The following is an 11,553-nucleotide window of genomic DNA, read 5'->3' on the forward strand; positions in this document are numbered from 1 at the left end:
ATGTTAATTTATGCTTTTAGTATTTATTTTTGTTTTATAAAACTCAACCAAAGATTATATTTCTTTACTAAAATTTGAAGAACATATTATTTATTGCTAAATAAAAAATAAATTATGATTCAATTTTTAAAAATGTATTGTTTATATTTGTTTCCTGGTGTATGTGTCATTATAAACAAAATAAAATGATTAAAAATGGAAGGGTTGATAATGAATCTTAAAGATTTCTGGTAGTGTGAATGCGAACAATACAATAGATTAGGAAGAGGATGAGAAATGGTACACAGAACTGAGAGAGAATTAAACATGCATTTTAGAAACATACAATAGCCCCTGCCACTGCAAATGTCCATATCCTAAAATAAACAAAAGCAAATTGAAGATGATGTAGAGGAACCATTTACACTGCTCCGTGCTCCAGCAGCTCTTTGAAGCTCCCAAAAAAGAGAGGAACAGAATTCACCAGAGCTTAAGTGAAAATGGCATCTGACTTTAGTATAATGGTGGTTAAACATGTTATATGATCATGATAACAATGATTGGTTAATGACAATGGATTCTAATTATTTTCTACAGTAACAACCGTCTCCAAGAACAACTCCCCCAGTGTCCATTTCTGGACTAAATATTGATCATTTATCGATCCATGACCACAGATTGAACAGATAGAAGCTTATTAAAAAAACACAAAACAAATAATAAATTCACAATTTTATTATTTGACAGTATATACATGGATGGAATGAACATAAGGTATAAATTAGACAATTAGTATATTGTTAAGCGTGATTCCCACTAGAGACGCAACGCAAGCAAGTTGACCAATCACAAGCGACAGTTCGAATGATCCATCACATGTGATTGGTCAAATCCCTTACATTGTAATTACGTCTTTGTGTTGCATCTCTAGTGGGAACATTATAAACAATGATGTTAATAATAGTTGATGTACTCTATCTGGTATGTCAGTGTCAGCGATATTACAAACTGATATGATGTGGTGATTTAAGCAGTCGTGGTGGAATTTATCTAGAAAGTTAACTTTCAATTGCAAATCAGCTGGCAATTTCACACATTGATTCAATACATATTTTAAGAACCGTTATAATAGTCATAGGGATGACACAGATGATAATTAGCAGATTGTTACATCATGCAAGATATCCGTCATAAGCCTGACAAAATAAATCTATATACTGGCACTACTTTAACACACTCATATGTACTGTATTTGTAACTTGCATTCCGCGATTGTCTACCGACATCAATAAATAAGCATGATGACATACCCGCTTTCCATACCAGCGTACAGTAGGCTAGAATGTGCCAACACAAGGACACTGCATAGGGTATTATAAATGTAGTAATATCTAGCAGAAGATACTATTAAAGACAAACCAACATTCAAGATAGGTACTTCTAAAAAATCATTTAAATATTGTCCACAGCTAAAAATTAGGTGATTAGGAATCAGGGATAACAGATTACAGTATCCCAAGTATTTACTGATCTCAGATAAGCTTATGGGATTACCAACACTAATCCCAGAGCGTGTGTTCAGAAAATATATTATAATTTGTAAGATAAATAAATTATACTGAATAATTTCATATAGAAATGCAAGAATAACCTGTTTTAGAATGATGATTAAGACATTTTAGAAATCGTTGTCGCTGTCTTCATCTTTACGTGCTCGTCTGCCGCCTCTGGGAGCAGTTTCAACCTCCAGTTCATCGCTGTCATCATCATCATCATCCAGAAGATCGTCATCATCAACATCTATACTGTCATCTGTTACAGATTCAGAACCACTCTCATCATCCTGTTGATAGTGGAAACAAATTAAAACATTATTGTAAAAGAAAATAGATAGGTAGTATAAAACAATAATTGTCCAGTGTATCTTGATTCTGGTCAAAACGGAAAAATAATTGAATAGCTACTCTGCCCCGAGGCACAAATGACAATTGTGTTTCACACAAAGTATAAATATACTTTAAAATGGAAGAAGCATCTTGTAATACTAAGAGAATCTTAGCCGGACCTAAATGACCTTTAACCTTTGAACCTTGTATGGCCTAAACATTCTCTTAACCCACCATTCCTTTACTTGTCATTTACATACTTTAAACTACAACTTACATCTTCACTCAGTTCTCCTCCCATGGTACCAAATACCTTGCCATTTCGGGCTGGTTCTGTTAAAAAAAAAGAAAATTATTTCATATTGAATATTTGCAGAATTGTACAGAAAACAAAAGGGGTTGCAAATTGCCTTTGGCAATGTTAAGCCCAACTCATACTGCGAGGCCCAACGAGTCGTCTCGTCGTGAGAAAATTATGTTCTCTTGACGACCAAAAAACTATGCCTCGTCGATGTTTTGTTGGGCCTCACCGTACAACGCAGTCCGAGTTGCCGATACATGATAAGCAAATACATGAACGTGAGCAAATACAAATAGGTTTCTAAGCTTACCTTGTCTCTTCATGTTCCTTGGTGGTGGTTGTTGATCATCATCATCTGTAACTGAGCTCCCCTCGTCATCCTCGTCATCCTCATCATCATCATCCACATCTAATCCTGGTATGCCTTCTTCATCAAAGATCTCTCCTCCTGTGATACCATTCACATTTTCATCCTTTATGCGTTCTTGCATCTGAGATAAGACATTGGCAGCATCCTGAAAGTCATCATAACACTTGAATAAGACTAGTATAACACTATACAACACTAGAATAACACTACATAATACTACACAACACTAGAATAACACTAACACTACACTAGTTAATAATCTTGTAATTGTATTACTACTAGAAAGTTTGAACTATTATGGCAAAATAATATGATCCCATTCATATCATAGTTTTCTTGTCGACAACTGCTTAGGTGGTCAATGCTTAAAGTAATTATTACTTATTTTGATCTCCTTTCACATATTGGCTTTTTGTATCTTTTTATTTTCTTTCTAAAGTATAAATATCTGTTCTTTTTTGTTTAATGTGTGGAATGAAGACGAAAATCACCCCAGACAGTGTGGATAATCCATTGCTTGTGATTGGTCAGATTAATTGTAAGTCCTTGTGTGAACCAAGCTTTGTGTGAAATATGGAGAGATAAGGAGAGAGATGTTTTTAAAATGTCCATTTCTAACTATATACCTCAAACTCATCTTGATCGGCACGTTGCTGTTCCTCCAAGCAGTGTTCCATGTACGCCATATTGCGGAATTTTTCAATAAATACCTGTTAACAAAATTTAGAAATATTTCATCATCGTAATCATTCTCACAATCTTAATCATAACCTTATTATCATCATACAATATTTATAATGCATCATTTCAATCTGTGATTTAGAAGCCTTTATGACACAGTGTCCTGAGAACTGTGCATTATAGTACAATAAAGGATACAATAGTAATTAAGTAACTAAAATAATAACAAATCTTACTTCATAATTTTTCTCCAGATCCAATTCTAATCGTTCAAATTCATCCATATAAGCTGGCCTAGCGTTTTGACAAAACAATCAAATATTAGTCTAAGATGCATGCCAGTGTCTATCTCAATGAACATGTTTAATATTCTATTAGTCTAAGATGCATGTCAGTGTCTATCTCAATGAACATGTTTAATATTCTATTAGTCTAAGATGCATGCCAGTGTCTATCTCAATGAACATGTTTAATATTCTATTAGTCTAAGATGCATGCCAGTGTCTATCTCAATGAACATGTTTAATATTCTATTAGTCTAAGATGCATGCCAGTGTCTATCTCAATGAACATGTTTAATATTCTATTAGTCTAAGATGCATGCCAGTGTCTATCTCAATGAACATGTTTAATATTCTATTAGTCTAAGATGCATGCCAGTGTCTATCTCAATGAACATGTTTAATATTCTATTACAGTAGTCTAAGATGCATGCCAGTGTGTCTATCTCAATGAACATGTTTAATATTCTATTACAGTAGTCTAAGATGCATGCCAGTGTCTATCTCAATGAACATGTTTAATATTCTATTAGTCTAAGATGCATGCCAGTGTGTCTATCTCAATGAACATGTTTAATATTCTATTACAGTAGTCTAAGATGCATGCCAGTGTCTATCTCAATGAACATGTTTAATATTCTATTAGTCTAAGATGCATGCCAGTGTCTATCTCAATGAACATGTTTAATATTCTATTAGTCTAAGATGCATGCCAGTGTCTATCTCAATGAACATGTTTAATATTCTAAAGCTCTGTCTACCCTATCAAACTAGTTTGACAAAAAAGTGTGATGTGTCCAAATATGGTAGTGATATGCCCAAATGGTAGTGATATGCTCAAATGGTAGTGATATGACATCATCATGGGCACATCACAATTTTTTGTCACATAAAGTTTTATTGTGTAGACAGAGATTAAAAGAAAGCTTCTAATGCATTCTCTGTCGTTTTGGCTTTCAGAGTCGGTCACAAGTAAATGTAAAGAAAAAAGGAACTACAGAATTTATTCGTTTGCATAGTATTGACAAAATATAATCACCTGACTTGTTGTAATGTTCGTAAACGTTTATTATTTCGTTCTAGTTCACTCTTCTTTTTATCAATTTTTACTTCTAAATTCGCTTCATCCGCAGCTACATTTTCAAGTTGTTTTTGAGTCTTTTTAATTTGTTGCTGAAACAAATAATATTTAAGCAGATTATTATTAAGATTGTCAATTGAGAATAATAAATGAGAAAGAAGCATGTCAACCAAATTGGGAATATTTAGAAATGTTGGTGATTCTTGTAAGACTGTATGGCGATGGATTAAAAGCAATATAGATTACCTCCACAGCTTTGATTGATCCTTTTAATCCCTTCTCAATCTCATTGATCTCAAGAGGTCTGTTAATGGCTGTGGTACGCATTTCCTGCAAATGAATTAAAGAAATGAAACCAATTAATATAAATAAAATAAAATCAATACAATTATTTATTAATAATAACTTTCTAAAATCATTTTTTTGTCTGTAAATGTTGCATTTTAAAGTTTATTAACATTTCAAATTTCAACTTACCCTTAATTCAACCTCTTGACCTAAAAGGTCATACAATGCTGCCCCCTTTGAGGTCACTTCTGATGCAAGCTGCCTTGACATCTTTAGGTCAGATATCTAGATTTAAACATTTTAAAAATAATTAACTGAACATGAAATGTACCGGATAGACACAAGATGAAAGAGGTATGGAGTAATGGTAAGGGTGTTGACTAGGATTTGAAACGTGTGTTTTCGAATCTTTCTATGCAAGATACTTTACTCGCATTACCTAATGTTGATCCTGTGTACATACATAACACAAGTGAAATTAGCACACTATTCAAAAAGTCCCTGATAATGGATATAACTTTTAAAATACCTTTGAAGAGATATCATATGTGAGCATTCCAGGCATGTCATCCTCAACATCCTCTGATTCCTCTTTCTTGTTGATCTTCATGGCATTGTACAAGACAGAGGTCACTTTCAAGAGCTCTTTGACAGCGTATCCATCAGCCTGGTACACTTTCTTTGTATTTAACTTGATATGTGCTTTGGTTGCCTAAATGTCAAAAGATAAACATTATTTATACAGTGTATTATAAATGGTAATCTGCTATCAATACTTTGCTGAATTCAATTGGATGTTTAATGTGAGGTGACTCTTTCATCCTGATATATTATTATTATTATTATTTATTGCCAAAAACCAGTTACAAACAAACAAAACACAGAAACTAAGGGAGTAGGCAGGAACCTAAAAGTGAACCTAATCACTATAACAAGAGTTCAGGTTCCGTACTCCCAAAGTAACAACAATGATATAAAATAAACTATATAAAAATATTTAAAAAACAAATAGACGAATCAACAGTGTCAATATAAAATAAACGGATAAAATACATAATAGTCGATTCAACAAAGTCAATATAAAACATGTGATTTAAGTGAATTTAAAAATATTTGAAACTGTCTAAAATTAAAGAATTTTTAATCATTTCCGGTAATTCTTCCCACAACCTAGGGAATATATTAATAGCGGAATGATGAAGACAATTGGTTCGAGCATAGTGATGAATGAACTTAAGTGTATCAAGGTGACGGCCATTAACAACTAAAGATTGACGAACACTACTACAATCAACCGTTCCAATAAGTGATTTACAAACAAAGGATAACAGAAGATAATTTCTTCGATTAGATAGTGTAGGCCAATTTAGCTTAGTGAGACGTTCCTCGTATTCCATTTCACCTCTTGTTTGTTTAAGGACAAGCCTAGTAGCCCTTCGCTGGACTGCCTCGATACGTTCTGTAAGTTTTTTGGTTCGAGGCAACCACGCTGGGACACAATATTCAAGGATGGGGACAATGAGAGCTTTATAGAGTGAGAAAATAGCTGAAGGGGATGATCCTCCTGCAATACTAGTAATAAAACCCAACATTCGATTTGAACGAGAAATAATTAAGTTTACATGGTCATCCCAAGTAAGTTCACTATTAATCGTGACCCCCAGATGACAATGACTAGATACGGATTTAATAGGCAAGTCATTTATACGATAAACAGGTCTATACTCTTTCCTTGATCTTGTAATGTGGAGAACCTTGGTTTTATTTAAGTTAAGCTCCATTTCATTTAGATCACACCAAGAGGAAAGCCTGATCAGATCGCACTGAAGAACAACTTCATCGTCTACAGTAAATATATTTCTATAAATTATCGTGTCATCGGCAAACAATGCACATGGAGAAATAATAGATGAGGGAAGGTCATTTATAAATAAGTTAAAAATAAGGGGTCCAAGTACGCTGCCCTGTGGTATGCCAGAGGTAACTGGGGATGATGGGCTAATGGATCCTTGATACAAGACTCTTTGGGAACGTCCCAATAGAAATGACTTGATCCATTTCCAGACATTGCCTCTGATATTAAAGTGGCTAGCCAGCTTATTTAAAATAATATGGTGAGGCAGTTTATCAAACGCTTTGGCATAGTCGAGAAAGATAACATCAATTCTGGGGGCTTTAGTTTTATCTAGCGAAGATGCCCAGGAATGAGTTAGGTTGGTAAGTTGGGTAACACAGGAACGTGAGGGGAAAAAACCGTGCTGGACATCAGTAATTGGACAATTATAAGCAACGTGATCAGATATACTTGAAAACAGTATTTTTTCAAGCAGTTTCGAACAAATAGGGGTAAGGGATATTGGTCTGTAATTACAAAACAAAAACAAATTAAATAATGGTGGAGCAATAAATTCGGAAGCAGATTTCAATATGTATGGATGCACGGAATCAGGACCTGGAGATTTATTAGATGAAAGTCCATTAATCACCTTCTCAACATTGTAGACGTTAAAGTTAAGTTGAGAAAGTTCAGGGATTGGGACATTACAAACCGGAGGTTCACAGCTGGGAATTATGGGTGAGTTAAAAACAGAAACAAAAAAATCATTAAATGAACTAGCAATTACAGGGTGTGACGAAACATTCACACCATTAATATTAAAAGATAACGGTGCTGGTGATCTTCTACGTTCTCTAACAAAACGCCAGAAAGCTTTACGAGTAGAGTCACTTGTAAATAATTTGTTGACATATGAATAATACGACTTATTGCATAGACGCTTAACCTTATTACGAATAGACTTATAGTCATCCCATGCAGATACAGAACCAATACGTTTGGCTATTCTAAACAGTCTATGCTTTATATTGATAATTGCTTGATGTCATTGGTAACCCATGGGGAATGTTTCCGCTGCTTGCGTGATTTCAACGGAACTGAGTCACGGACAATAGCTGTAAAAATATCCAGAAATCCATCCCATGAGTTGTCAACTGAGTTTTCATCCATGAAGACATTCCATGGGGCAAGGTGGACAAGTTTTTTTAGATGGTCAATATCAGTTTTGTGGTAAGCAAGAAAATTACGTACCAACAATTTAGAATACGGTTTGGAAAGTAATACGTTAAAGGAAACTGCATGGTGATCACTGATCACTGGGTTATCAATGACATCAAGTGAAATTAAACGGTCTGGCCAGGCCTGTTTGAAAAAACAAGATCAATTATTGTACCAGATGATGGGACCAAATGATTAGGCCTAGTGATTTCCTCAACAAGCTGAGTACAATTTAAAGCATTCATAGTGTCAAGAAAAATGGTAGGTATCGTATGTTTAAGATTCCAATTTAAATTAAAATCCCCAACAATATAAATATCATCATACTTTGGTAAGTGAGGTAATAAAGGCAGAAGAAAATTGTTACTAAAGTCATTCCAGAAGGAGACTGGAGAGTTCGGTGGGCAGTAACAAACAGCGAAAAGCATCTTATAATTGTCAATCGAAATAGAAAAACATATAACTTCATGAGGACCAGAGTCCAGCAAATGACAATGAATTGGATTCAGTTCGTTCTTTATTGCTGCAAATACACCGCCTCCTTTCTTGTTGGGTCTGTCCTTTCTGATCACCATATAATCTTGAGGAATATATATATAGATACACATATCTCATATTATATCAAGCAATGGCAAATAGTTACTCTATATATAGTAGTAAATACTAACCATAAATTGAGCGACTGATTTCACAAATATAACTCTGTCTTGTTCAAGTTCGGTGTCTGTTGGAATTTCAGCATTTGGATCGTATCGTTTAACAAGCCAGGTTAAAACTTCTGCTACCAAAGGAAAGTTGGGCATTCGAAAGTTTTCCATTGAGATAAGGCGAGGGTAGCCCAGCGCCCTCATCATCTCAGTGAAATCTGTAAAAATAAATGAGGGCTTAGATTATGTGTATTTACTGTAACAGGACAGGATTCATGTTCCTTGCACAACTTGAAATTGCATTGCACCTCTTTCTTTTATTAAAGGTTTTTAGGCCAGCTCACACCAGACCTGAAAGCTTGCCGTTCAATTTAATTTTGTTCAAACATAACCAAAATCGTTTTATACTTTAAGACCTATATTTATAACATTTTAAATTTTAGTCTGTTAAGCTTATTAATTAATAAATAATAAATGCTTGTTGGACGTCTTGCATCTATATATAAATTTACGTAAGGGCAAAATTCGGTAAATCGCGCCTTACTTCTAGAATTTTTACTCGATGGTATATAAAGTTGGTTCGTACTTTCGGTACTGATTTTAACCACCTGATGTAACCCTGTTTACTAATTAAATTAAGTTAGATAATTAGTTATTGACGATTAAAACGAATTTAGGTTCAACGATTTGCCCCAAATAGGGGTGTTTTCCGATCGTGGTATACACTGTCTAATGGATGTCCATCTTGAAAAATACCCGCCACAAAAATGCGAGGAGGCTTCGCATTTTCCTATCTCCTCCTACGATAATTGTTTTTAATAGCTGAAAACCGGTTGAACAGTTCGAGTACAGCATCATAATGTTGAAGACAGGCCGATTTTCTTTAAAAAATACTATTTTGATACATTTAATATACGTTTTTACAAATGTATTGATTTGTGATGAATGGAACATTCCAAATTATTTGGTTTAACCATACAGGTATAGATTTAGATTTATGGGCCCCCTTGGAGAATAAACATAAATAGTATTGCAATGCTGTACAATACTGTTAAGGTATTAACCACTTTTGATCGCAATTTGAATCGCAAATTTCTTACTGTGAGTGTTGGTACTGTTAGATGTAATATAAAAATATATACAAATAAACTTTATTACTGTGAGTGTGGGTAGGCCCTACTGTTAGATTATAAACATATAATATACAAATAAACATTCCAAATTATTTGGTTTAACCATAGAGGCATAGATTTACATTTATGGGCCCCCTTGGAGAATAAACATAAATAGTATTGCAATGCTGTACAATACTGTTAAAAGGTATTAACCACTTTTGATCGCAATTTGAATCGCAAATTTCTTACTGTGAGTGTTGGTACTGTTAGATGTAATATAAAAATATATACAAATAAACTTTATTACTGTGAGTGTGGGTAGGCCCTACTGTTAGATTATAAACATATAATATACAAATAAATAAACGTTATTACTGACAGTTGCTTCTCAACGTTTGTATTAATTAATAATTAAAAAATATATAAACGTCGTAGTGGTGTATCGTTACATGTACTTTACTATTTCAATCGACTATGACAGTGAGAGTTTTAACAAAGTACCGTATTAAATCGTAAATGTTTTACTGTATTTAGTGGTATATTATTTATAGGCCTATAAAACATTAAAAACAATATTTCGTTACTGAGTGGATAAGAATATATTTTAAAATGTTTCCTCTTTGTACCTATCTTCTTCCCCCATCCCTCAACCCTTAATGTTACATACAAAACACAAATTGGGTTTGTTTAAATGAGTCCAAATAAAAAAATTTGACTCATTTTGTTTCTCTCTCGGAAGTAATTCTCAGGGTGCTAATTTTGGTTGACTACATAAATCATTGTGTATATTTATTCGTTTCTGTAAACGACAATGTATTATAGTCCTGCGGTACGTACATTTGAAATCTCCATTTTTTTCTCGCTGGAAATACTGTGTATTCGAGAACCATCTGTGGGCACGACCTAGATGGTACGCGAGCGAAGCGAGCGTGCCATCTAGTTATTTATAAATTTACGATATTATTAGTATAGTAGCATAGCCTAGGCCTAGGGTAGATGTACCAATTTGCGGTTAGTGAAAGGTCAAATCATTATTACGTTAAATATGTTATAGTTGTACATGAATACAACAGTTGTCAATTATTAATAATGTATATCCTATATTAAAATAAATACATAAAAAAATAAACAATGGCCAATTAATTAATAATAATTTATAAATTTTATCATTAGTATATATAGGCCTACCCTATTGTAGTAGTAAGGTTATCGAATCGTGCTTTTTGGTTATAATAATCAAATACTGGATACTACTCTACTGTACTAGCCTAGCAGCAGCTAGAGCCTGACTGGGCGGACTAGCTAGCTAGCCGGCCTACTAGGCTTATTCTAGCTAGGCCTCAGTCTAGGCCTAGCCCTAGTAGCAAGTAGAGGGTGTAGTCTATTACTAGGGCCTAGGCCTAGCCTAGTAGTAGTAGGAGGGCCTAGCTACCTTAGGAGGCCCGTAGAGGCCTAGCTCGGACGGAGAGGTCTGACTAAGAAAATGAAAAATAAAGGCTAGCCTAAACTAATACATTGTTTTACATAAACAAAAATTTACTTCTCAAATCTCTGTACGACATTTCGGTGAAAACTGAGGCTTTTATTAGCGGCCTAGGCCTAGTTAAAGATGTTATTATGTTTTCTTGTGTACAGTGCGGTAAGGAATTTGTTATTCTTCGCAACCATAAAGAGCGCCGCCAATCGCTCAAAATTATATATATGGCTCTGGGGTGCGTAAAAGTTTGCTGAACCATCAATTATGCAAATTAAAACTGTACAAAATTATATTTTATTAATATGCCTAACAGTAATAAATATTTCCATACAATTATTATAGTCCTGATGATGTTTTATATATTATCCAAGAACATAGACTTTCAGGAACAG

The 11,553-nt window shown here is 34.0% G+C and overlaps 1 protein-coding gene across 1 annotated transcript; it reads right to left on the bottom strand.

Moving 5' to 3' along the window:
- Nucleotides 1–699: 699 nt before the first annotated feature.
- LOC140053860 (clusterin-associated protein 1-like) lies at nucleotides 700–11,261 on the bottom strand. The gene is made up of 11 exons (XM_072098587.1): nucleotides 11,225–11,261; nucleotides 8,591–8,787; nucleotides 5,397–5,579; nucleotides 5,057–5,152; nucleotides 4,826–4,909; nucleotides 4,538–4,671; nucleotides 3,454–3,511; nucleotides 3,163–3,246; nucleotides 2,477–2,681; nucleotides 2,143–2,198; nucleotides 700–1,822 (listed from the first exon to the last, which is right to left on the bottom strand). Exons 1-11 carry the CDS (start codon nucleotides 11,244–11,246, stop codon nucleotides 1,658–1,660), a joined length of 1,284 nt encoding a protein of 427 aa, XP_071954688.1. The 5' UTR covers nucleotides 11,247–11,261; the 3' UTR covers nucleotides 700–1,657.
- Between the last annotated feature and the right edge of the window lie 292 nt (nucleotides 11,262–11,553).

Source organism: Antedon mediterranea, chromosome 1 (genome assembly GCF_964355755.1).
Source record: "Antedon mediterranea chromosome 1, ecAntMedi1.1, whole genome shotgun sequence".
In the NCBI taxonomy this organism is placed as follows: Eukaryota; Metazoa; Echinodermata; class Crinoidea; order Comatulida; family Antedonidae; genus Antedon; species Antedon mediterranea.